We start from the raw sequence: 27,910 nt of genomic DNA, 5'->3' as shown, positions 1-27,910 counted from the left end.
TTTTTATTTTATTTATTTTTCAAAAAATCTTTCTGTTTTGGAATCAGTACTGTGTATTAGTTCTAAGGCAGAAGAATAGTAAGGGCTAGGCAATGGAGGTTAAATGATTTGCCCAGGGTCACAAAGATAGGAAGTGTTTGAGTTTAGATTTGAACCCAGGGCCTCTTGTCTCCAGGCCTGGCTCTCTATCAGCTGAGCCACTTAACTGCCTCCTAATTTCCCTTTTTTTCCCCTAATTTTCCATAAGTCTATGATGTGATATTTTAAGTTATAAAAATTTTTTTTGAGTTATAAAATCTTAGGATCCTCAGGTTTAGCAATGAGGTTAAGTTTACATTTCTTATATTCAGGTTATTTGTCACAACTTTATTTAAAAGCTTTAATAAGCAAGCTTTATCTTTAGATGATTTGTGATGGCATCAGTGAGCATCTTCCCTCTCTACTATAATACTTTTTTTTTTCCCCTTCACCCTCCCCCCCCCCATAGCTGACATGCATTTCTCCTGGTTTTAACATGTGTCATCTATCAAGACCTATTTCCATATTATTGATATTTGCATTGGTGTGGTAGTTTCAAGTCTACATCCCCAATCATGTCCGCCTCAACCCATGTGTTCAAGCAGTTGTTTTTCTTCTGTGTTTCCATTCCTGTAGTTCTTCCTCTGAATGTTGATAGTGTTCTTTTTCATAAAACCCTCAGAACTGTCCTGGGTCATTGCATAATACTTTCTCATGAATTCCTATTACCAAAAAAAATTCATTACCTGGATACGAGCTTCCTCTGCACTTAAGAGCCAGTCCTGCACAGTCAGTTATTGTCCACATCTTTAGCTCTCTCTTAGTCCTAAGAAAACTTGTGTTCTAGCTTGTGGGATCCCAAGGTCACCTCCATGCCACCAATAAAACATGAGTACAACCACAAGCATTAAATCAAAAGGGAAGCTGAGTTAAGCTTTAGAGTGCAGAGTTAGGAGAGGAGCATTTCAAACAATTAGAATCCATATCGATTAGAGTAATATTTAAAGCACTTGCAAGAAGAGTTTCTGTCTGGCTTGGAGTCACCATCTTGTCAAAAAACATCCAACTAACAAAGGAAGTCTGGGGTTTTTCACACCTTTCCAATAGAATTTCAGAGAATGTTAAGTGGTTATCTCTGACTGCATAGTTTATAAGTTGCAAATCAGGGCGGAATGTTGACCTGATAAGGTAAATAGAAAGATCTAAATGTAATGCTAAGGCACAACAAATCAGTTACATATAACCTGATGGACTCCAGAATGAGATAAAGAAGTTGCAAATGAACAAATCCAAACAATTTTAAGTAATTAGGCTAGAAGGCCTTAGTATATGTAATGTTACTAGAATATTGCAGGGGTAGTACAGCATTTGGCACATAGACTATATGGATTTTTGTAATTTATGGCTTAAATTAGTGACCTCTCTGTAGTGACAGTCAGCTGTTTAGCATGTTGGTCTTTTAACTCCTTACCTATAAGGTTGAGATGATCAAACTGGGTTCTGATGATAAAAAGACTAAAATGAAAACAATCTTTGTCCTTAAGGATTGTGTTCTTTTGAGGGAGAATAGCATTTACACAGATAAGCAAATAAAAGATGATTTGAGGAAGGAGAGAGCACATTAGGGAGCACAGGAAAGACTTCCCTTGGGATGGGGCAGCTAAACCGAGCTTTGAAGGAAGCTAGGGTTTCTACTCTGAGGCAAAGGTGTGGAGAGAGTCCCATTCACATAATGGGGGAACACCCACATAGTGGTAGAGAATAGGACTGGAGGAAGGAACATCTTGTGGCATTTTTGACTCTAAAGGATAAAAATCACTGGGGAAAAAAGGGACAAATTAATTAAAAACAAAAGAGAACAGAATTAAATCAGAAAGGTTAGTTAATTCACTTTCAAGACTTTTGGTCTGTTTAGTTACGAATCTCAGCCTGGGTGAAAGTAGTTAGTGAATAAATAAAAAGGTATGTATTAAGTGCTAACTCATTGCTGAGGACTGTACTAAAGATGGGGATACAAATATAAAAGTGAGGATGGCCCCTGTCCTCAAGGAGTTTTCATTAGAACAGAGAAAGCCCATAGATGGGGAATAGTGGTAAGGAGAGAGAATTTTAGTCTGGGGAATCTCAGAAGTGGTGAACTGAACTATATAGGATGATTAATTGACAAAAATTAAACTTTATTTTTCAGTTGTCAAGCAGTTTTTCCCACTCTTCTCTCTCTCCAAAATGTATAGTCAGGCAAAACAAACTCTCACATTGACAATATGCAAAAATATGTATCGCATCTAAATATGCATATTTAGACCATCACTTTTCTGTGGGAGGAGTGTATTTACTAGCTGCCAGATTTTTTCAGTGGCCCATTTGTTTGATGTTTTTGATTCCTTCTGTCTCCCTCTTCCCTTCTCCATTCCCTTTTGTGTGTTGTCTTCCCTCATTATATGGCCAGCACCTTGAGGGCAAGCACTGTTTTTTTTTCCCTTCTAATATGTAGCACAGTGCCTGGTACATAGTAGGCACTTCATGTTCTCATCTTGTCTTGTTCTCCTAACTTCTATCAATCAGACAAGTCTTCTCAAGTTTCTGTGATATATCCTTTCAAGAGGCTGTGGCAGTACTGATTCAATTGTAGCTGGATGGAAGAAATGACTAGAAGAGACAGCATGGGAGGCTTCAAGGTGACTGTCCCAGAAAATACCTGAGGAATCAAGTGAAACATGGCAAAGCCTGCCAGGGCACAGTGGACTACATGAGGCCTTGGGGAGGCTGGAGAGAGTCCTTGAGAGCATAGTCAAAAGAGGGTGGCCTTGTACCTTGCCAAGATTAGCACTGGGAAGTCGCATTTCTCTGAAGTTCTTAATCTTTCTTTTTGTTGTTTTTTTTAAACCCTTACCTTCCGTCTTAGAATCAATCAATACTGTGTATTGGTTCCAAGGCAGAAGAGCGGTATGGGCTAGGCAATGGGGATTAGGCGACTTGTCCAGGGTCACCAGCTAGGAAGTATCTGAGACCAGATTTGAACCCATCTCTGGGCCTGACTTTCAATCCACTGAGCTACCCAGCTGCCTCCATTAATCTTTCTTTGAGACCCTTTAACACTTGGATCTGATATATGATGTACTATGTGAGAGATATTCAGGGTTCCAGCTAAAAGGGAAGATTTCAGGACACCTAAAATAATAGAAAGTATAACTTGTATATACAGCTCCTTTTGATATCTTTCAGTTATCACAGCTGCCTTTTAATTTATTCAGTAAATATTTGGTTCATGCTATGTTCAAGTCAAGTAAATAGTAACCCCAATAAGAAGACACTGTCTGTCACTGGCATGGGTATTGCAGCCTAGTAGGGGAGATAAATATGCACAAATAACAGTGATATAAAGTGGTTTGCAAATTGTAGGTGCCAGTTAAAGGATAAATTGAAAATGCAGACAGAGATAAAATGTGTTAAAGAAGTACAGAAGGGAGGGAGTAGTCCCTTCCAGCCTTGGTGATGTGGAGTAGTAAGCCGAATAGGTAGAAATTCAGAAGAAATGGGGAAAATGGAGAGAGTATTAGAACAAAAATCAAAGAAGTAGGAGAGTGGAAGATGTTTAGGGAGGAAAAGCATATCAATTTGACTGGAGGGAGGAGCCCTACAGACAAGGAGTAGAAGATAACATGGGAAAGGAAAAGTGGGGTCACATTGTCCAGAACCTCAACTGCCAGACTAAGGAGTTTCAATTCAGTTTAATAGCTAGTAAAGAGCCTTTGAGGGATTTTTGAGAACTTTGATTAGGAAAAGAAAAGTAAGAGTGTTTTTGTGGGGAGGAGAGCTTTCATTCTTGATGGGGGCAGCAGAAGAGAGAAACATACAGTTCTGTTTTAGTAATTATAGACCTTATTGCTGGAAAAGACCTTAGAGATAATTTAGTTCCATCCTCGAAAGAGTCACTTAATCTCCATAAGACTTAGGTTCATCATCTGTAGAATCCAAAGGATAGACTGGATGACCTCTAAGATTCCTTTCACTTCTGTATGTGATCCTGAACTCCATAATTTTTAGAAATGAGGAAACTGAACCTCAGAGAGATTAAGTGACTTGTCCAAATTTATGCAGATAACTGGGCCTTGTGACTTCAAATCCAGTCCTTCCATAAATCCTTTTGTCCCTCCACAACTGAACATATAGTTCCTTTCCTGGGAGGCATTTAATGGAGGCATTAGTTCATTAGAAGTGAACCTTGCAGGGGGCAGCTGGGTAGCTCAGTGGATTGAGAGTCAGGCCTAGAGACCGGAGGTCCTAGGTTCAAATCTGGCCTCAGACACTTCCCGGCTGTGTGACCCTGGGCAAGTCACTTGACCCCCATTGCCTACCCTTACCAATCTTCCACCAAGGAACTAATACACAGAAGTTAAGGGTTTAAAAAAAAAAAAAAGAAGTGAACCTTGGATCCCCCTTGAATGAGAAAACAACTGAACAAATTAACATTTTATATTCCATTCTTTTTTTTTTTTTACAATTACATAATATTCACTTTTTTTCATCATTCTACTGTCTGTAAAATTTATTCAGTTACTTAATAATTAAACATTTATTAAGTTCACATTGTGTAAAAGCACATCACATGAGACACTTAAGGGAGTTGAGATGAGTTTTTAGTTATTTTGAGGTTATACTTTAAATATAGAATGCCTTCGTATTAGAAAGCATTTGGCAAAATCTCACTTTTTTAAGGATAAGAAATGGAAGCTGGATGATAGTATAGTTTTAGAATCTCCAGTGGAATGCTACAGAGTTTGTTCTAACAACCCTATCCTGTTGGATTTCTTTTTTTTAAACCCTACCTTCCATCTAGGAGTCAATACTATGTATTGGCTCCAAGGCAGAAGAGTGGTAAGGGTAGGCAATGGGGAGGTCAAGTGACTTACCCAGGGTCACATGGCTGGGAAGTGTCTGAGGCCAGATTTGAACCTAGGACCTCCTGTCTCTAGGCCTGGCTCTCAATCCACTGAGCTACCCAGCTGCCCCCTCCTGTTGGATTTTTATCAGACTTGGATGTAAACATAGACGTTATACTTAAGTGGCCCCAAATGTCAATGGATAGCTAATATGTTGGGTTAAAAAAACTCAAATAGATCTCAACATGTTCATTAATTTAGTAAGTGTTTACCAAGTATTGACTGTACATAGAGAGACAAAATTTAACCTAGCCTTTGCCATCATAGAGTACCTAAATGTAGATTAAAATGATGCACTAACAAGTGAAGTTTAGCTGGTATAAGTGAAAAGTCCTGCACATGGATTGAAAAAATCATCTATACATTCAGATAGAGGGAAATCTGATTTATAGAATCATAGAATTTGAGAGTTGGGAGGGACTTCAGTAGCCTTTTTGTGTCCAAGCCATGCCTGAAAGGAATTCCCACTTTAACTTATTTGACAAGTGGTCTTTGCTTGTTTGAAGACCCCCTACTTCCTACCTCATCCCTCCATTAGGAAGAACCTACCATTTCACAAGACATTTAATAAGCAATACATGTGAAAAAGGCGAGGGGATTTCAGGTGAGATCAGACATTATGAAACAAAAAAGCTAATGTTATTGACTGCAATAAAAAGCCAGCAGCTTCCTCCCAGCATTGTCGAAGGCCAAGCTCTCTTTGGCAAAATGCAGCATGTCAATGTGCTCTAATGACAATACTGAGCTTCAGGAGTCAGAATACAAATATAGCCTTTGCTTGTATGAAATGATTGTTAAGATCATGCTTAAGAGCCTTTTGTTGAGAGTAGAGGAAAAGGGAAGGGAAAGAGGGGAGGTTAATTTGGAATCCTGGTGCGGCTTAATATTTATGCTTATCATGTAAACTGTAACCTTAATAAACATTAAGATTCTATACTTCATTTGCAGGATAGATTAGTTACTACATATGTGAAAAATTAAGATTTTGTGTAGCCCTTTTTTTTAAAATTCAAAGTATTTAATTTTCTCATTTATATGCAGTAACAATTCTCTATATATTTTCCAAAATTTTAAGATTCATATTGTCTATTTCCATTGTTTCCCTCACCATCTCTCAGAAAATGGTAAGTAATTTGATCTGGATTATACATGTATTATTCTGCAAAACATACTTCCATATTGGTCATTTTTGTAAGAGAATACTTATATAAAACAAAACTGCCAAATAAAACTGTACATAAAGTAATATGAAAGATAGTATAGCATGGCTCTTCTGTTGGACTCTTGATAAGTACCACTGAGTTGTCTGTGCTATGTTACTAATATTTAAAAATAAAAGCAATTCTTCCCCCCTACCAAAAAAAATGTCATGGGTCTGGCATAAAGAAAGTGATTTATAGGTAGTCTTGTTGTATTCTTCCCTGGTCAGACCATTCCTGAAAAATTGTGCTCAGTTTTGGATACTCTATTATAAAGGATTTTGCAAAATTAAAGCCACTTCAGAGGAGGGTGACCAGTATTATGGAGGATTGAAAACTTGCTAGGCGTTAGGGGGAAACGCCTAGGTAGAGAAGAAAGGATTTTGTGGGTTCATTATCTTCTGAAAGACTTTGATTCTTTTAAAGTTTAAATTATTAGATGTAGATAACAGCAGTAGAAAGGTTTGTGGTCTTCTCAGATCAAGTAATTGAGATTTAAAAGAACTTCCCTGGATTTGTCAAAACAAATGTCTACTACCTGCTTTTAGTGATAAAGCCAGAAGGAAACAAGAAAATATAACCAAATATTATGAAGTCTTAGGAAGGAAACTGAAGACCATAGGACCTGCAGGTTATATAGAAGAAACTAAACCAAAGCTGGAGAGATGAGTAAATGTGAAGCAAAAAAACAAAAACAAAAAAATAACTGACCAGTATGAAAAATTATTGCAAATTTAACTAAGAACTGCAAGTAGAGATTTAAAGGGAAAAATGGACTTCCCACAAGGACTTCATGAATACCCGGAAGAAATGAAGCAAGAGATAAAAAATAAAAATTCTGAATGACAGAATTAGGAGAATAAGTTGTTATTTCAAAGAGATGGTAGTAAACGGACCCTAAAAAATAGAATCCTTGAAAATTAGAACAAGCAGAAATCAGTGACTTGCTATCAGTCAGCAAAAATTATTAGGAAAAAAATCAAGAGATCAAGGAGAGAGAATTTAAGAATTTATTAGACCCCATGAAAACCGTAATGAAAAAAGAATCCTGGATAATACATTTCAAGAAACCACAGACAAAAACTGTCCACATCTGTGAATCCACTGAGCACCTCCTGGAAGGAACTCCAAAAGGTGAAAAGGCCTAATGAGAATGCCATAGCCAAGACTCAGAGCTTCTACATGAGAGAAAAATCCTGCTAGCTACTTCTCTCTATTTGACAAGTAAATCATATATTTATTGACTAAGGTAGTTTCCAGAACCACATATTTTCCTTCTCATAGTTATCTGAACAATGTAGAGAATTATATTGAGCTTATTGTTGATTATGAGAAAGCATTTGTTTTGAACAAAATATTATCTTATAGACTCTTTTACAATAAGATATCTCTTATCCATCAAGGTAATTCAGGATTCCTTGGAAGACATAAGAGCAATGGGGAGTAGGCAGATTTGGTGTAGGCATGATTAGCTAAAGGAAAAGGAGGCAAGGGATTTGGGGAGAAGAGAGTATCTTTTAATAACAAATTTCCATATAAGTTTTCTGAAGTTATATGATCCAAATTGTCTCCCTCCTTTCTTCCCTCCCCCTCCTAGAGGTGACAAGCAATTCAATCTGGGTTATACATGTATTATCACGCAAAAGGAGAAGAGAGGGTAGAGATGAGTTGATTTTGCTAGATTGAGAAGAAGGGAGAGAGTAGCCAGTGCAGAGTTCAAAGCCTGGGTGGAGGGAATGGAGTCACTCTGAAGTTCAAGAGAACAGGGTTAGGCTAGGAGTCCCAGGGCAGAGAGAAAGATGGGGCGATCAAAGATTAAGATCAGATAAAGGGGTTTCGGAGTTGGTAGACAAAGAAGAAGAATGATGTCGTGGTCAAGGATGGCCTTGTGTATAGCTGTGGGGGGTGGGGGTGAGGTGGAGGGGAGGAGGAGGTCATGGAAAATGAGTAGATGGAGCACCTAGAAGCTGGAGTGCTAGAGAGCATCAATATGTTGGAGTTCCCTAGTGTGCAGGCAAGAATCGGGGAGAAGAGAAAGCCTGTGTGCCTAGCACAGAGCTGTTCCAAGAACATCCAGCAACTGAGATCTGGATCAGGGGATCCTCAAAAGGAAGATAGACTGCTGAGGGGTGCTGGTGACCCTTGAGCCTGGGGGTTTGAGAAAAAGTGTAGCTAGTTCTAGAACAGGGAGCAGGTCAGTGGGACTGAGTATGTTTCAGGAGGGAGTGAGGTCAGTGAGGCTAAAGAGTAGAATGCCTGTGGAGCAGGCATGGGAGAGGGTGCTGTGGAAGGGGCAGATGGATCTGGAGGATGACAGCAAGTAGAGGTAAAGTTGAAGAAAGTGGAAATAAGGGAATAGCAGTCGGGAATGGGGAACAGAATTTGAATATAGACAGCTGATGGTAAGAATAGTATGAGGGCCTGGGAAGTATACATGTTAACCCCTGAGGAATAAATTCAAGCAGAGTATCCGTGGTTGTGGAGGTTCATTGAGAAAGGCACATGATTAGTCCTGTGAAACTTGGTGGAAGGAATTGGGGATATTTAGCTTGGAGGAAAGATAACTGGGTGGGGGATACATGTTAGCAATGATCAAGTATTTGGAAGGCTGTCATATTGAAGAGGCCACAAAAGTAGAAACTAAAAACAATAGGAGGAGCTTGCCAAGAAGAAAATTTAGGCTTGGTATTAGAGAAATCTTTCTAGCAGTTAGAGCTATCTAAAAGTAGAATTGGGCAGGGGCAAAGTGGGGAAAAAGGATTGGAGGTCTTCAAGTAAAGACTGGACATCCACTTATTGGATGTGTTATAGTAGGAATTTCCAGTTCTAAAATTCTGACTTTATTTTGTACTGTTCCCAGAGAAAAAAATTAGGAATTGGGTTTTTGACTCAAAATAAGAAAGAATTTAGTAACGATTAGAGCTGTCCAGATATAGAATATGAAGTAATGAATTTTTTTCATTGGAATTGTTTTGACTAGAGGCTACATAACCCATTTTAGAGTTGTTAGTGTTGAGTTGGAAGATTTGACTCATAACCCCTCAGCTGTCTTTCAACTCTTCTTATTCTGTGAGTCTAAAATAGATTCTGAGATATGTCTAAAGAGGAACACTCAGATGAATGTATAGACCTTAAGGCATGAACTTTGGGTTGTACCTAGACCATTTTTGTCCTTCCAGGTTTTGGGCCTTGTTCTGGATAATTGAGGTTATAAGATGAATGTTTTGAATTAATGAGATGCTATAATATATCTGTAGAAAAAAATTTTTTTAATTTTTATTTTTTAGAAAAGTTATTATGGTTACATGATTCACGTTCTTACTTTCCCTTTCACCCCCTGACCTCCCCCTCCCCATAGCTGATGCGCATTTCCCCTGGTTTTAACATGTGCCATCGATCAAGATTTATTTCCAAATTGTTGATAGTTGCATTGGTGTGGTAGTTTCAAATCTACATCCCCAATCATGTCCACCTCAACCCATGCGTTCAAACAGTTGTTTTTCTTCTGTGTTTCCACTCCTGTAGTTCTTCCTCTGAATGTGGATAGTGTTCTTTTCCATAAGTCCCTCAGAATTGTTATGGATCATTGCATTGCTGCTAGTACAGAAGTCCATTACATTCTATTTTACCACAGTGTATTGGTCTCTGTATACAATGTTCTTCTGGCTCTGCTCCTTTCACTCTGCATCAATTCCTGGAGGTCTTTCCAGTTCACATGGAATTCCTCCAGTTTATTATTGTTTGTTCAGCCATTCCCCAATAGAAGGGCATGCCCTCATTTTCCAGTTTTTTTGCCACCACAAAAAGCACAGCTATAAATATTTTTGTACAAGTCTGTTTATCCATGGTCTCTTTGGGGTACAAACCCAACAACGGTATGACTGGATCAAAGGGCAGGCAATATTTTATAGTCCTTTGAGCATAGTTCCAAATTGCCATCCAGAATGGTTGGATCAGTTCACAACTCCATCAGCAATGCATTAATGTCCCAATTTGGCCACATCCCCTCCAGCATTCATTACTCTCCCCTTCTTTCATTTTAGCCAATCTCCTAGGTGTGAGGTGATACCTCAGAGTTGTTTTAATTTGCATTTCTCTAATTATTAGAGATTTAGAACACTTTCCCATGTGCTTATTGATAGTTTTGATTTCTTTATCTGAAAATTGCCTATTCATGTCCCTTGCCCATTTATCGATTGGGGAATAGCTTGATTTTTTATACAATTGATTTAACTCCTTGTATATTTGAGTAATTAGACCCCTGTCAGAGTTTTTTGTTATAAAGATTTTTTCCCAATTTGTTGTTTCCCTTCTGATTTTGGTTGCATTGTTTTTGTTTGTACAAAAGCTTTTTAATTTAGTATAATCAATCATCCCATTCACATTCAGAGTTATAATTATCAGTTGTGCATTCCCCAACATTTTGATATCCTCTCTTAGTTCTACCCCTTCTTCTTAGGCTATTTCCTTTTAAACCAGTGATTTGTTTTAAACCAGTAACCCTTGTCCCCTCCCTTGATTTACTACCCTTTCTACCCCCTCCCTTGTTGTTCCCCTCTTTTTATTTTTAAGGCCTAATGAATTCCCTCTCCCTTTTTTGACCTCCCCATTTCTCTGCTCCCCTTGGTTTATCCCTTCTGACTTTCTCTACAGGGTTAGATAGAGTTCTATATCTCAATGAATATAGGTACTCTTCCCTCTCAGGGTTAATTCCACTGAGAGTAAGGTTTACATATTACCTCTTAATGCTCTCTTCTTCTCCTTCTTATAACAGTATTCATCCCCTCCCCTTCCCATGCCCTCTTTGTGTGTAATAGAATATCCTATTTTTCTTATTCCAAGTTTCTCTTGGTGTCCTCTACTATTCACTCCCCTCTTTCCCACACCACCCCCTTATCATCTTAGACCATTTAGTACTCCAACCTCTTCTTGTGAATAATTCTTCTAATTACTATAATAGTGGATACTATAATAGTGAATAGAGTTCACTACAGAGAATTACACATAACATTTCTCCATATAGGAATACAAATAATTAGATCTTATTGAAGCCCTTAAAGAGGCAACTTTAAAAATAAGAGTTTTCTTTCTTTCCCCTCTGTTTCTTATTTACCTTTTCATGTTTCTCTTGGTTTTTGTGGTTGGATATTGAACTTTCCATTTAGTCCTGGTCTTCTCTGTGCAAATACTTGGAAATCTTCTATCTTGTTGAATGCCCATACTTTCCCCTGGAAGTATATAGTCAATTTTGATGGGTAGGTGATCCTTGGTTGTAGACCCAGTTCTCTTGCCTTCCTGAATATCATATTCCAAGCCTTGTAGTCTTGTAGTGTGGAGGCTGTCAGATCCTGTGTGATCCTGATTGGTACTCCTTGATATCTGAATTGTTTCTTTCTGGCTTCTTGTAAACTTTTTTCTTTTACTTGGAAGCTCCTAAATTTGGCTATTATATTCCTGGGGGTTGTCTTTTCAGGGTTAAGTGTAGAGGGCGATCTATGGATCCTTTCAATGTCTATAATGCCCTCTTATTATAGAGAACTTCAGGGCAATTTTGCTGAATAATTTCTTTTAGTATGGAGTCCAAATTTCTATTAATTTCTGCTTTTTCAGGAAGACCAATGATTCTTAGATTATCTCTTCTAGACCTGTTTTCTTGATCTGTCAGTTTCTCAGTGAGATATTTCATGTTTCCTTCTATTTTATCAGTCTTTTGACTTTGTTTTATTTGTTCTTGTTGTCTTGAGAGATCATTGGCTTCTACTTGCCCATTTCTTGTCTTTAGAGACTGGTTTTCTGCTTTATTCTTTTGATTTTCCTTTTCGATTTTGTCTATCCTGTTTTCCAGCTGTTTGATTTTGGTCTCCAATTTGCTTATTAATCTTTTGATATGGGGGCATCTTTTTCTAATTGCCCAATTCTAGCCTTTCGGCTATAATCTTTTGATTTTCCTTTGGAATCTGGTCTGTTTGGTTCTTCAAGGCTTCCAGCTAGTCATTTCTGGTCTTCAATTTACTTATCAATTCATTTGATTTCTGAGCTCACTTTCTAATTGTGAAATTCTGCCTTTTAAACTGTTATTTTCTTGCCAGATCTCTTCCATCTTTCTCATAATCTCAGATTTGAACTCTTCAATAGTTTGTGACCATTTTTCATTTTTGGGTAAAGGTTTGGATATGAATACTTGTTTGTTTTCCTCTTCTGTTTGCTCTGTTGTCTGGGTTTTTTCTGTGTAAAAGTTGTTGAGTGTTAAGGATTTCTTCTTGATCTTTCTCTTCTGGGGTTCTGGTCTCTGGCTTGCCATTGTTAGCCCAGGACCCTCTCAGCTTTATCCTCACGCCCAGGGTCTGCTCTTTGGGCTCCTGAGGTCTCAGGTCTAGTTGTTCTCAGGGTCAAGCCTCCTGGTGGTCCCCTTGCTTGTTCCTCTGCCTGAAGTTCCTTTAACAGTCTCAGGGTGCTGATTCCACAGTCTTGCACCCCTCTGCACTGGGTCCCCACTCAAGGTCCAAGCCTGCGCTCAGGATCCGTATCTGCAGCTGCGACCGCACCTGAGCTCAGGGACTGTGTTCAAAGTCTGCCTGTTCTTTAGCCTCTTGGGGTCTTAAGTCTTGCTGCTCTCAGGAGCAGGCCCTAGTAACCCCAGGTAGTTGCCAATGACTTAATGGGTGCCCCAAACTTGCTCTAAGTCTTTTGCGCTGGCTTTGGCACTGTGGGTGGTGTATGGGGGGAGGGGGTTGCTCAGCTTGTGTTTTAGTGAGAGCTGTTTCACCCCTTTATAGCTTGGAAATGCCCCGGTTCCACATACCTTCAATGCTGCGCCCTGTTGTGAGTTTCCTTTGTTCGTCTAGATTTTTTTTTTTTATGTCTTCTTGAGGAGTCCTGTATGTGTGGGTTAGGAGAGGTTAAGCAAGCTGCTTCTACTCTGCCACCATCTTAACCCGGAAGCCCTAGAAAAAAACTTTTTAAGAAAAAAGTAGTCATTTGCTATAAAGTTCTTTCCTTAGTCATCTAAACTGAAAACTGAAATTTTCTTTGCCTTTTACAAAATAAAATTTTTAATGTGTTCAGATTATTTTTTTTGTTTGTTTTCTTTCAGATAAATTGTAAGAAGGAAGGAATGGACAGCCAATTATTCAGTCCTTTGCTGGGTGAGCTTACTGATATACCACCTCTAGAATCATCTGGTTTATATCCCAACTGGTCAATTTATGGAGATGATATTAGCCCACCAACCGCCTTTCAAGACTGTACCAATAAAAGGTATCACGTAAATTTGTTATTTGCACAGTCATCCTTGTTCATAACTGAGGAGTTGTCAATTTTACTCAAATAAAATTTGGAGAACACTAATACTCCCATCCCTTTTTTCCACAGGAACTATTGTTTAGCAAGGTCTTTCCCTTCCTCTACTTGTGAAGTTGATTTTTAACTCTAGTATAGGGCTTGACATTTTTTCTGTTATTTCGTCTTACTTGATTTGACCTATTGTTCTGGCCTGTCATGACCTTTTGGATTCTGAGTTTGTTGTCCACCATGTTAGCTGCTCCTTCTAGGTTAGTGTAGTCTATAAAATTAACACACATGCCATTGATGTATTCCTATAAGCAAATGGTAAAAAACTTTAAACAGTATAGGGCAGAGGATAGATTCCTTAGGTACTTTATTAGAGAACTTAGATCCAAATAGATCAGTTCATTAATGACATACCTTTAAATACTGGAAGATGGTGCTGCTATTTGCTCAGGTGTTTCTTCAACCAACCCTGGTATGGTGCAATCTCTCGTGGCTTTACCATCTGATCTTTGTCTTACTGCTTTAGCTTTTATTCCCTAAAAATGTTCTGCTCTGTCATTATTTTACAGAAAATGTGGTATATTCTGGTGTAACAGTAATTGGTTGTTAATGGTGGTATAGGTATTTTGTTTGTGAATTATTTCTCAAAACTATTTGGTGGGCATATTTTCCAGGGCACAAATCAATTTATCTTACTCAGGAAATGGTCCTGACATGTTTGGATTGGCTTCAAGCACGTTGGAGGAACCAAATAGCCCAGAGCCTGTTACAGACTGGTAAGTTCATGCGGAAGCCCTGTTACATGTCAGAGAAGGATTTTTGCATGTTCTTTAATCACATTGACTTCCTTTAGAACTTGACTGATGGTCACATTCTGGGATATGGATCTGAGAGCATGTGACTTTGAAATCTTTTTTACAGATAGCTTTAATGTTTTAGTTGCAACATTCATAGAATGATGTCTATTATTTTTTTAAACATTTTTTTTTAAACCCTTGTACTTCGGTGTATTGTCTCATAGGTGGAAGAGTGGTAAGGGTGGGCAATGGGGGTCAAGTGACTTGCCCAGGGTCACACAGCTGGGAAGTGGCTGAGGCCGGGTTTGAACCTAGGACCTCCTGTCTCTAGGCCTGACTCTCACTCCACTGAGCTACCCAGCTGCCCCCAATGATGTCTATTATTAATCGTGGTCTTTGTTCCAGGAATTCTTTGGCCAGTCTTCTTCCTCCCACATGGACACCTAATTTTGCTAATGATGGTGACTATTCAGGACCCCCTCTCAAGAATTCTGTTGAAGATTTTCCAGACTTCCTTGAAACACAGAATTTCAATCAAGGATACTTTCAGACATCACCTGATATAGAGAACTTGCAAAGTGGGTTTGATGACCTTAGGTTGGTAGAGTCCTGGACATCTCCTTCAGACCATTCTAATCAGCTACCTGATTATATTTTCAAAAGTACTTATCTGGATAATTCTGCTTTTAAAACCAATCCTGTTATTCAACCAGAAGGATTTCCTTTGCAGAATGCAGAATTCAGTCAAAGTGAGACTAATTATGAAAAAATGAAATTAAATAATGATTATGAGAAGAACTGTGCTGATCTTAACTCTTATTTTCAAAGTAGATATAAAAATAGTACTAGTATTCAAAAAGAATCCTGGAAACCTGAGATAGCAAATGAGAAGATCATGAAAATGAATATCCAAGAACAAATGAAGTATTCCAATGATGTGGGCAGTCTGGCTGCTGATCCATATGTATTTCATGAAAGCTCTTTACTTCCTAAAAGAAACGAAGGTGTGATACCTTCTCAACCGATACAGTTGTCTATTCCACCTCCTCTGTGCTTTATCAATCAACCGTTTTCTAAAGAAAATTTGTCAGCAGTAGTCAACGGGAAATCCCAGGAAACCAGCCCAGCCAGTAACTTCAAATTTATGGACAACTTTGAAGATAATGGATGCCAACTTCCCATAAATGCCAAAGAAATTCCCTTGAAGCCCCTTGACTACAATTTATCTATAAATACTGCTTTACAGAATGGAAACTGTCAGTCATTCTTTAGGGAGCATATTTGGGTGGATGGTAATGTGTTAAGTCCAATTCCTGCTGCAAACTCTGCATTTGTAAAGCCAATAACATCAGGCTCCCAGGTCTCGTCTGGAGTTTCAGCCTTGTCTGGTGGTTCTCCTATGCACCAGTCTGTGTTTTCTCCTTCATATTACCCACAGACACCACCAATACCCTTTTTCAGGAAGGAAGGAAGGTTGCAAATGTCAAATGGTGTTCCTAATGGTCTGAGGTTTCCCAATTCTGTCACTGAAAATCAGAAACCAAATATACAAATGGGATATTTCCCCCATGATCCATTGGCTATCAAGGATAATCACTATTGCAAAATTCCTGCCCATTTGTCATCCAGCTTCCTATTGCATCAGAATACTGCTAGAGAATACTCTGACAGATATCAGAGAGTCTGCAAAAAACAGAGCCTAACAAATAGTAATAGAGATGACAAAAAGGGGAGGAGGAACTTGATTCCCCAACCAAGTTACATAAATCAGAACCGTCAGCAGTTTAATATATTCCAAAAGAAACAAGAAAAGAGTAGTGTTAACATGTCAGATTTCATCAATCCTTCCTTTCTTCCTGCTTTCCCTTTAGTGTCAGAGATTAAGCAAAATCCTAATTTTACCCCATTTAACCTTTCTCCCTTTGTATCAGCAGCTAACTTTCCTTTTCCTCCATCAACATTTCCCTTTTCAGAACTTGTTGATGTTTTCCATTATGGTGACTTTAACAATTTGAATCCCGTTGTTAGTGATTTGTTTCATAGGGAGGTAACACCACCGTACTTTGCCTTTCCACCACCTTTTAACAAATACCGGCCTCCAAGAAATCGGAGTGGACCTGCTAATGAACTTCACATCCAACTGGAGGAATGCTATGAGCAGTGGAGAGCTCTAGAAAAAGAAAGGAAAAAGGTAATAGTGGGTTTTACTATGATAGGAGTTTGGTCTGGCTATGTACAAATTGAAGCATTTTGCATCATAGTTCTGGTATTTAACTACACAGCTGATGTGGAAAAAGTGGGGGGGGAATCAAATAGAGGGAAGCTAAAGAAACTTTCTCAGTGTGCGTATGCACGCGCGCGTGCTTGTGTGTGTGTGTGTGTGTGTGTGTTTGTGAGAGAGAAGAGAAGAGAAGAGAAGAGAGACACACACAGATAGAGACAGAGAGATTATCTGGGATACTCTTGGACTGTTCCATTTCCAGGCAGTTATGTTGTGACTGATACTGGACACATCATCAACATCTACCTCCATGTTATAAAATATATATTGAGATATGTCTGTGTGTGTATATGTGCATATACCTATGTACACTTGCATCCATATACCTATCAGTCTCTGTACCTCCGTATACATCTTACATGTGTATGATTTTTCCTTCTCCAAAATCTCATAGTTCATATATGTTTATATTTTCTTAGAGTGAGGCAGATCTTGCAAGAAACTTTCCAGGAAAGAGGGTCTCTAGTTCAAATAATACTTCTGTTTCCAGACTCCCTGCCAATCCTTCACGAGTCGATCGATTAATTGTGGATCAGTTAAAGGAACAAGCTAGAGTGAGTGTATCTATTCATGTTGATCAAATATGTTTTGAAATATAGTTAAGTACGTAGAATTTAAAATATGTGTGGTTTACAACTAACTAAATGTGTATAAATTTTTTTTAAGGTTTTGACCTTACTAAGAAGGATGGAAAAGCTTGGTGGTGGCCCTCTCCATGGAAATATATCCATTACTTTGGAACACCATTTAGAAGCCATTCATGCTACACAAGCCAAGCGTAAAGATGAACTTATTAATGCTGCTAATCCCCCACGACAAGGAATTCGTTATAATAATGAAAAAGGCAAGTATTTATTCAATTTCTTAAATAAACTTTGCTTGTCTTTTTATTTATTTATTTATTATTTTTTTAAACCCTTGTACTTCGGTGTATTGTCTCATAGGTGGAAGAGTGGTAAGGGTGGGCAATGGGGGTCAAGTGACTTGCCCAGGGTCCCACAGCTAGGAAGTATCCGAGGGCGGCTTTGAACCCAGGACCTCCTGTCTCTAGGCCTGGATCTCAATCCACTGAGCTACCCAGCTGCCCTTTTGCTTGTCTTTTTTAAACCCTAAGACAGAAGAATGGCCTGGGCTAGTTAATTGGGGTTAAGTGCCTTGCCCAAGGTCATACAACTAGGAAGTATCTGAGACTGGATTTGAACCCAGGCCCTCTGGACTCTAGGTCTGGTGCTCTATCCACTGTGCTAGCTAGCTGCCCCTTAAATGTATGTTTTTAATCTCTTTTGGGGAAGGGAGCTGGATCTGGAATTTTGTTCATTTAGGAGCTCCTGTTATTGAACTTGTTCTCCTAGTGTAGATATGACATTTGTTCTCTGTTTTATAGTCTTAGAGATTGAGCTGGGGCACTTTTGAATGAATGAAGCTGACAGGAACTTTATCAGATTGCTTCTACATGATTGCTTTTAAAAATCCCACATCTAGACTTGACTTTCTTTTTTTTTTAAACCCTTACCTTCCGTCTTGGAGTCATTATTGTGTATTGACTCCAAGGCAGAAGAGTGGTAAAGGTAGGCAATGGGGATTAAGTGACTTGCCCAGGGTCACACAGCTGGGAAATGTCTGAGGTAAAATTTGAACCTAGGACCTTCCATCTCTAGGCCTGACTCTCACTCCACTGAGCTACCCAGCTACCCCCGAGACTTGACTTTTTGATCACATGAACCATTATGGAAAAATAGCAGCAAAATCCATAAAGAAAAAAAAAACCCAGAGAAGACATGAGCATAGAAGCAAACAATATGTATCTGTTACTATCCTGTTGAAATTATTTTTTTGTTTGTTTTTATGGGACTTGTGATTTCATTATTGTAGGGAACTTCTGGGGGAGGATTCCTCATTGTTGTAGGAGGCAGCTAGATGGTTCAGTGATAGAGCATTGGGCCTGGAATCAGGAAGACCTGAGTTCAAATCCAGTCTTAGACACTCACTAGCTGTGTGACCCTTGGCAAGTCACTTAACCTCTGTCTCAGTATCCTCATGTGTTAAATTAGTTAGAGAAGAAAATGGCAAAGCACTCCAGGATCTTTGCCAAGAAAACTCCATGGACAGCATGGTCCATCCCAGGGTCATGAAGAGTTGGATGTGAATCCAGTGGAACGACTGAACAATCCCAGGGAGCTTCCAGGGGGACGGCGCCCTCTACCAAGGCCGACTGGTAGCTCTTGTGCACTCGAGTCTTATAGAGGTGTCTGGAACACTGAGAGGTGGGAGAGGCAAGATCTGAACATCCCGACTCCAAGGCCAATTCTCTTTTCCTCTACATTTTCATGTTGAACACATTTGATCGATTCATGGTTAACTCTGTATTTGACCTCAGAATGGGAAAAACCAGATAGAAAGGGATTGGTGAAGATTTCCCAGTGTCTGATCACATTTGCAAAAATGATTTTTTAAAAAGTATTTAATTTGATATTTAATCTCATGGATATTGATTCTTTTTCTTTAGTCTGAAACAGAACTTGTAAGAAACTTTATAGTAAAGAGGGTCTCTAGTTCAAACAACAGTTTGGTTTCCCAATTTTTTTGAAAGACAGAATCTGTAGTGTTAAAAAAAGTGGAAAAATGGAAGAGGAAGAAATTAAGTTTCAAAGGGCACAATAGAAGTAATGTGTAAAAAGGTGATTAGGTTAGGACTTAGAACAGATAGGGCCAGGCTGGATAGTATGAGAGTATAAGGGGCATTCTTGGGGGAAGGGATTTGTCCCTAGGGTTGTCATTCTAGGTAGTAAGGATGAGAGAGGGATCAGGAAGGTGAGAGGTAGGCTGAAGAGACATTTTAGCCCCAGCGCAGGGGGAATTTCCCCCCCTTCCCCACCCTGTTCATTTATGTCAATGATGCACTAGTCTAGATTAAAAATATAAATTGTGGCAGTTATCATCTTAAAAATCTTTATGGACTTTCCATTGCTTATTGGATAAATAAAATTGGAATTTCTTAGTTTAGCCCTGAAAGCTATCTGTGATCTATTATCTTCTATTCTGTCCTCGCCTAATCCCTTAGTCTTAGATAACTTCGGCAACTCTACCCCAATTGTAGTCTGTTTTCATCCCCTAGATTTGCTCAAATATTTCTCTCTTCTGGAACATCCTTTCCTTTCTTTTCTTCTAACTCATAAGCCAGGAGGAAGTATTGATTCACTCCCTGCTTCCACTTCATTTCAAGATCTGTGCTCTGTCACCAGTGGGCTCTCAAGAACATCTTCCTTTGAAGTTTGTGCTGTCTGACTCTCTCACCTTCTCCTGAATTTGGTTATGTGCTGACCCTGCGTTGCTGTCCCCTGTGGCTTCTAGACTTCAGTATCCATAATGAGGACCCTTAGGTGGGCTTCCTAAATTCCCAAGTCGGCTTCCACTGTCAGCCACCCCCAGTCACCCTTTTACACTTGAAACTCTTTGTCCTTTCCCATCCCCTTCTTCAAAGTTATTAGCGCCTCTCCCTACAGATCTGGTGGCTTTTTTCCTCCATCCTTAACACTCTCATTCAGCCTCTCTCCTTAGAACTTGGTTCTCTACGGTTTGGGACACTGCTTCATCCTGGGCTCTCATCCCTTTATTTTTCCCCGGCAGTCCCATCTGCTTCCATGGATTCTATGTGTCTGTGCCGGTGATTCTCAGATCTGCTTCTCCAGCCCCAGCCTTGGAGGGCTTATCTCAGACTCAGCAGGTCCAGGGCTGAACTCGGGATTTTTCTCCTCAATCCCCCCTCTAAACTTCCCTCTTCCTGTCAGGGGGGTCCGTGCTGCTCCTCTGGCAGGCTCCTCACTTCCTTTTACTCTTCTCTTTCCAATACATTGTCAAGTCCTCTCCTCCCATGCTGCCTAGTACAGGCCTTCATCTTCTACTTCCTGCATCTTTGCAGTAGCCACTGCTGGGTCCTTGTCTGTCTCTGTCAGCCTGATCTTCAGGAAGATCCAGTGAGCTGCACCCTCCAGGATCCCATCCCCTGGGGTTCAAAGCCCTTCTTAAGCCCCCACTCCATTGTGGGCCCCCACCCCTCACCCCCAGCTTCTCACTCTCAACCCTATGTATTCCTCCCTCTGGTCAAAGGGGTCTCGAATGCCACTGTGGCTCCCAACTCTGGGCCTCTTCCCCGGCTCTCTGCCCCTCAAACTCCTGCTTCCCCCACTTCCTCTGAGTCTCAGCACACATCTTCCCTTCTACAAGAAGGCTTTCCTCTCCTCTCATGTGCAGTGGGGGTTCAGTGACTTCCCCAGGGTCACCCAGCTAGGAAGTGTCTGAGGCCAGATTTGAACACCTCTCCTCTGTAGGCCTGATGCTCTCTCCATGTGCTCTCTAGTTGTCCCAGCATTCTAAATCCTTACGTTCCTCTGTTCCCATTCTCACTACCACCCTTCTAATCCAGGCCCTCCATCCCGCAAGCTACACTGAGGCTTCCTGAATACAGAGCCCTGAATCTACATCTCCCCCGTGCTTGTCCTGTGCATCTGTCTGATGTAGCTCTCTCTCTGCTAGACAGAAGGGTCTTTTTTTTTTAAACCCTTGTACTTCAGTGTATTGTCTTATAGGTGGAAGAGTGGTAAGGGTGGGCAATGGGGGTCAAGTGACTTGCCCAGGGTCACACAGCTGGGAAGTGGCTGAGGCCGCAGAAGGGTCTTTTGGCCTTTGTTGCTTCTTTGTGTTCCCCCCTTTCCCAGAGACTCCTACTTTTCCCACAGCTGCCTCCATAGCCCATGGTCCCTGCCCCTTCCCTGCTTGCCCCACATGGGATGGGCCTAAAAGGACTGATTTCTGGCCATAATCAGAACCGTCTGCTGGCTAAGAGACGGAGGGGTGGATCATGGAACAGACTTGGGGTCAGTGATCTCAGCCAGCTTGTGTCTGCTAAACCCAAAGATCCAAGCTCAGGGGAAGAACTCCCTACCTGACAAAAAGTGCTAGGAAAAATAGGAAACTGGCCTGGCAAACATTGGGTATGGGTCAGTATCATGCCCTATACCAATATGGTCAAAATGAATATGTGGTTTAGATGTAAAGAGTGATATTATAAATAAATTGAGAGAACATAGAATAGTTTACCTGTGGTATATGATGGTGATAGAATACTATTATGCTATAAGGAATGCTGTATAGGAGGATTTCAGAAAGAGCTACAAAGACCTCCATGAACTGATGCAGGGTGCAATAAGCAGAACCAAGAGAACATTGTACACAGTAACTGAAATATTGGGGAACAATTAAATTTAATAATCTGCTACTCTCAGCAAAACAGTGATCTGGAACAGTGTTATCCACCTCCAGAGAAAGAACTGTTGGAGTCAGAATGCAGATGAAAACATATGATTTATCTATCACTTGTTTATTTATGTTTTGGAGTTTTGGTTTTATAAGATTAGTTATGAAAATGAACAATATTGAAATAAGGTTTGCATGATAAACACATGGATAACCCAGCTTGAAATTGCCTGCCAGCACCGGGGGAAGGGGAAGGGAAAGGAGGGAGGAAGATAAGTTTGACCCTACAATTTAGGAAAACTTGTGTGGAAACTTGTTATTACACACACACACACACACACACACACACACACACACACACACACACACACACATACACACACACACACACACACACACCACAAAAAAACACAGAACTCCAGGGTTAGTTGCTTTGGGATGTCTGACCTTGGTTCTATTGACTCTGGTTGTAGAAGACATTAAAGACATTTTCTCTTGCTTCTTTAAATAAGATGCATATTTACATCAGGTTATAATTAAATTTGGATCATTCCATAAGGAGATGGAATAATGAGATGGGCAGGAACCCCTGCCCAAACAGAGACCCAGCTTAAACAATTCTTCCCCAAAGCTATGTTCGAGTACCCTAGCTTCTATTAGTCTTTCCCTTCTCCAGATTTCTGTTGTGCTTAGTCCTACAGACTTTATAGTCTTTAGTTGCCCTGCGTTCCTTTTGTCTCTTTAATTAGAATGATAGTTCTGTGAGAGCAGAAACTACAAGTATTAGAGAGAGAACCCATCCTCAACAATGGCATATTCTACATTTTGCCTGCGATTTACCACATGGTAGAAACATGGTGAGAAAGTGCCGATGTATATTCTTGGTTTGAGCATTGTACGCCAGCATCTCTCTAGACATATTGTACTGATTGGCTTCATCTTCTTTTTTGTTGTAGATGTCCTGGCTCTGGCTCTGGTCATTAAAGAGCTTGCTGTGGCCACACGGAAGACACGGACGGCTTTATGGTGTGCGTTGCAGATGACTTTGCCCAAAACTTGCTTCAACCTGCCTGTGAAACAGGAAGAGATTGAAAGGGTGCTGCAGGAACTGTGTCCCCAGAATGCTGGTGCCCCAGAGAAGACAATGGTGGACCATAAAGATCATGGAATAGAAAAGGGAAGTGCAGAGAGCACAAAGTAGATCCTTGAGTCATTGCTGAAATGTCCTCAGGGCAGAAGCACTTTTCCAATTATGAGTTTCCAAGTTCTCAAAAAAATTTAAAAATAACTGATGACTGCAATTGGGTTAACTGTGATTACAGAATGCATATTTCTAAAGAGTGATGATTGTGGCATTTATGATAATATTGCAATATATTTGCTGTGAAGTATTGTATCACTTATAGGAAGATGGAAATAGAGGAATATTTCTTTGGTTCTTTCCAGTCCTCAGTTAACTTCTCTGCCTTTAACCATCAACTGGGAAAAGGAAAACTAACTCTGTAATGGACAAAAATGATAGCAAAATATCTTGAAAGTAAATTTTCCCCAGAATGTCTGCAAAGGGTACATTGAGGTTTTTAAAAGGTACTAAAAATCATTTGAGTACCAAAGTCATTTGAGTTTCGAATGATGTTTTTGCCCTCATGTACCAAAGTAGGAAATTGAAAATCTTTCACATTTTCCCAAATCATTTAAACTATAGTGACTTAATTTGAGGAAGCATTTCATGTAATCATGTGGTCAGTTCAGGATTTTCAGCTGGGATAATGATCACTGTTGAATTTCAATTTCATTGGACCCTGAGAAAACAAAGGGCCTAAGGAATTTAAGTAGCTTGTTAAAGTTGCCATTAACAGGTGAATTAAAGTACACTCAGGTTTTGAAATCACATTTATTAATTCCTCATGGATTTTAAAGTAACTTTAACTTAGTATGCACTTAATCAAAAGCATGGTTATATGTATTAATTTTTGGTACTATAATTTCATAAACATTCCATATTTATTTAATGTTTATTTAATATTCTATTTTAATAATATGATATACTGGTTTGCATCCCCTCCCCCTTTTGGTTAAATTTTCCCAATCAGATTTAATGATTTACTCAGGAAATACATTGTATATGCCTCTATATAATGTTGTTGTGTACATATATACATACACAGGGCTATGTGCGTGAGAATGTATGTATGTGTGTGCATGTAATGTATGTATGTATATGTACATGTGTGGGTGTCCACAAAGTTTAGAACTTTAATATGATTAAAACTGCATTAAAACTTTGGGGACACCCTGCTTATATACCTTTCAAATGTATGAACACATATATAAAAAAGTATATGTTTTTTTTGGATGGGAAGGAATGAGTACAAAATATTTACACAAAGCTAACTATATACTAGGCTACCAAAGTTGTTTAATTAATTTGTTTTAGCATGAGAAGTCATATTTAATTACTCAAACTAGTCCCCATGCTTGTGGCTTAGACAATCAAAGTGTATGTATTAATGTGAATATCCAGGATGAGAAATTAGAAAGAAGTCTTGTCTACTTAAACTGTTTAGGACTATTTTAATGCTTTTACACTCATGTCTTAATGTTTTGTCTTCAAAATGCATTTAAAAAACCGTGTAATTTTCATAGCTATTAGAACCTTGGTGAAGTTTTCATGGTAGATCCTACAATTCTCTTTTAAAGTCTGCAGAGGAATTATGTTAACGTGAAAAGACTGAATAATTATTGTAAGAAAAAGTGCTTGATAGTTTCTCATAAGTCAGACACTTTATGGAGCAATGCAATTTTGTTTCCTTATGCTTTGACAAACAGTATGGTTTTGAATTTATGAATATTTCTAAACCAGATGCTGTGTATATCACTGTTAAAGAGAATTCCGTCTTACAGAATAGTTATTTGTGCATTAGAAAATGTAAAATTCATTATGACTTAGAACACAATTTCAAAGTGGTCTTTGAAGTTAAAAACAATCCGTCCAGCTATTTCTGAGCATAAATGGAAGTGGTTTTTCAGTCTTGGTCCAGTTTTTAAGAAAATGGTATTGAAGAGAAGTATTCTATAATGTCATCTCTCTATGTTTCTATGTGTGTCTGTGTGTGTGTGCAGCTTTATTTGCACTATTTAAATAATTTCAGAAGGTGACTTATGCTTTTGTGGGACAAATGAACTATTCAGCTTTTTAGTGTTTACAATATTTGACTTTAGGATGGAACTGATCTTGCGTACCTAGCTAAAAATTCAGAAATCGAAAGCAGCGATTTTCGTTTCTATCCTAAAATGCCGTTTACAGAATAATTGTAGTTAAAGTAGACATTTTGTGTTAGTGAATGTATGAGAAGAATAGGTTGGTCTCAGTTATATTTGTGATTATTGTGAAGGAACGTGGTTTTAATGTCTGCATATGTTTAATGTGCCTTTGTAGTCTAGTTTTTTATAAATAAGTGCATTCTTGTTCCCACATTTGATTGTTACTTAAAAATGCATTTGAAGAGATTACAGTGTATTTGCTTTGAACTATTACAGTTAGCAGCTTGGAGTTTGACCCTCCTTGTGTCTGGTTACAAACTGTTTAGCAGAGAGGTGAGACATAGACCCAGTGGAATTTTAACCACCTTCTGCTCTGTCGCCTCTGTGTGCAGCATTTGGCCTTTAATCCATGAGAAGCAAATAAGCATGCTTAGAAGATAGATATACTTTTGAAGCTGTAACGTACGTAAGAATCCATAGCGTTAGTAACCGATCTTTGGTATGCATTGGCCCAGCTCTCTTTAGGGCTGCTGGCTACTACACTATGGTTTTTATAACTTTAGTACTCATTTAGCAATAAGCTAGTATAGAATACAGTTTACACTCTAGTTTTTACCATATAGATAAATGTTTGCGGTAGGTAGCAGTGTTGAAGAAGAAACACAAGGAGCTATACTCTTAGTGGTTTTTGTCTTTAAGAATAGACTAAACTGTAACTCAGCTGGATTCTCCATTAAAAATGAAAAAAGGATTCACTTAAACTGCAAAGTTTTGGGGTTTTGTTTTGGGTTTTTTGGGAATGTCTTTGCAATACCCTCTTCCTCCTGCATTTTGAGGATTGCCATTGACATGTAATAAGAATTGTAAGAAAGTCATTTTAGTTACCTTCTTTAAAAACAGATTCCTGGTGCTTGAACTTTACAAACTGAGCTCAAACTTTCTAATGCATTTTTATTGGTTAGAAATGAAACAGATATCTAACATTGATCCTCTTTGCAATGGAAAGTGCTAGTAAATCTGTCATAAGGCCAGTCTAGCAATAATTCTAGGAAATGCCTGGCTGTTTTGCTTTCAGGTTTATTTTAATACTGAGGCCTGTGATTTCATTAGTGTGGAGACTTCCTCCACTGATGCTTCCTTGCCTTAGGAGATGGTTTCAGTAATTCCTCTGGCCAAAAAATGCATCCCCTGATCCAAGTGAAATGAGGAGACTCAGCACGTGGAACAAGCCTTCCCTCCTCCTTCACTGGTGCCCAGGAACACCTGCCAGAGCTCCTATTGTGCTGACTGGAGCAGCCTCAGAGGGCCCAGGGTCACCTCTACCTCCCGAGGAGCCACAGGAAATACTAATGAAGGTGGAATACCCACTTCTTTTGAGAAATGCCAGTAATAAAATAAATTGGATCTGCAAAGTCATATATAGCCGTAATTCTGTAGTAACAACAGTATGTGTCTGTCTTGGGCTGTGAAATCCTTGCCAGCCTGGTGGAAGGGAAGGAGTACCCAAAGACCTTCCAGTTGCCCAACCTCTGATTGAGGAGCTTAGTTAGATTGAGAAAGACTTTCATTGTTGGGGATAGGAAAAAATGTGGTTTATCCTAACTTGTAAGTGGATTTCTTTCTATAGTTGTGTTTTGCAAAAAGGAAGGCTTTGGGGTTTTTTCTCTCCAGGCAGTGGTTCTCAAGGTATGGTCTGGGAGGGTCTCAATATTTTCAGAGGAAGTCTAAAAACTTTCCATAGTAATATGAAGACATTTTAGTTTCTACTCTGGTGAATATCAGTAGACACAGTCCATCTAAAAAGTCATTTTTAAGAGTGGAAGGGATGTCCTGACACCAAAATGTTTAAGAATCACTGCTGGAGAGCTCGATGGATGTGGCCTTGATACCTGGAATGGTCTCTAAGAATGTTACACCTTCTTGGGATCCTAGACTTAGTGCTGGAAGGGAACTAGTGACAGCCTCTCAATTTTCAGAGGGAGAAAATGAGACCTAGATAGTTGAGTGACTTGCCTAAATCATCCGGCTGATGAGAAGCAGCCTTGGGATTCAAACCCACAGAGATGTGCACTTGGCCTTCGTGGTGCGCCATGCTGTTGCCTGGTCTTGCCCTGATTTCTGGCTTTTATCTGGACAGAATCATAGTCTTAATTAATTAAGGTCATTAAGATCTTGATATGCCAGTTGGCCTCTGAGTTTTATTCCTGCTTACTAGCTTATCTACACACATTTCTTAAGTGGATATTGTGCCAGGTGTTGTACAAGATGTTAGTGGACCAGATGCTGAGGGCATAAACAGTTTAAAAATGAAACAATCCCTAATCATAAGGAGCTACTCTAATAGGGAGACAGCTGTCTCTGTCTCTGACTGACTCGCTCTCTCTCTCTCTCTCTCTCTCTCTCTCTCTCTCTCTCTCTCTCTCGCTCTCTCGCTCTCTCTCGCTCTCTCTCTTGCTCTCTCTCTTGCTCTCTCTCTTGCTCTCTCATTGTAACCATATGGTTATATTCTGTCCCTCCCTGTCTTGCCTTCTCCCAAACCTCCCCATTCCTTCCATACATGTAACTTTAATAGCTGGCTCAGCCCCATCCCTCTTCAGTTTCTGGTTTTTGTTTTGAATAGGTCTGCCCAACTATAGAATGGTGACACCCATCGATTGTGTGTGTGTGTATGTGTTTTAAGCATTAAAAGCAGACTAGCACAGGAGTAATATAGTGATTACTCCCTTAGGAGGCAGGGAGACCTAGGTTCAAATCATGCTTTTGAGCCATCCTTGGAGTGTGATCCTGGGCACGTCATTCCATTTCTTAGTGCTCGAGGTGCTCTTTGGGCTGTTAGCAGTTTTCAGTGTAAGGGAGAAGCACATT

General features: G+C 39.4%; 1 protein-coding gene across 1 annotated transcript in view; it reads left to right on the top strand.

Annotated features, from left to right (window-relative positions):
- Window positions 1–23,128, top strand: part of LOC123251690 (meiosis-specific coiled-coil domain-containing protein MEIOC-like) — a 37,114-nt gene extending 13,986 nt beyond the window's left edge. Inside the window, 6 exon segments of the mRNA XM_044681026.1 lie at window positions 13,254–13,417; window positions 14,125–14,226; window positions 14,653–16,438; window positions 16,948–17,082; window positions 17,195–17,372; window positions 22,738–23,128. Of these exon segments, the coding sequence (XP_044536961.1) occupies window positions 13,254–13,417; window positions 14,125–14,226; window positions 14,653–16,438; window positions 16,948–17,082; window positions 17,195–17,372; window positions 22,738–22,982 (2,610 nt within the window). The 3' untranslated portion in view covers window positions 22,983–23,128.
- The last annotated feature ends 4,782 nt before the right edge of the window (window positions 23,129–27,910 follow it).

The sequence above is a fragment of the Gracilinanus agilis genome, chromosome 1 (genome assembly GCF_016433145.1).
Source record: "Gracilinanus agilis isolate LMUSP501 chromosome 1, AgileGrace, whole genome shotgun sequence".
NCBI lineage: Eukaryota > Metazoa > Chordata > Mammalia > Didelphimorphia > Didelphidae > Gracilinanus > Gracilinanus agilis.
Note: the sequence above shows the minus strand (reverse complement) of the source record. Positions and strands in the feature narration are given on the sequence as shown.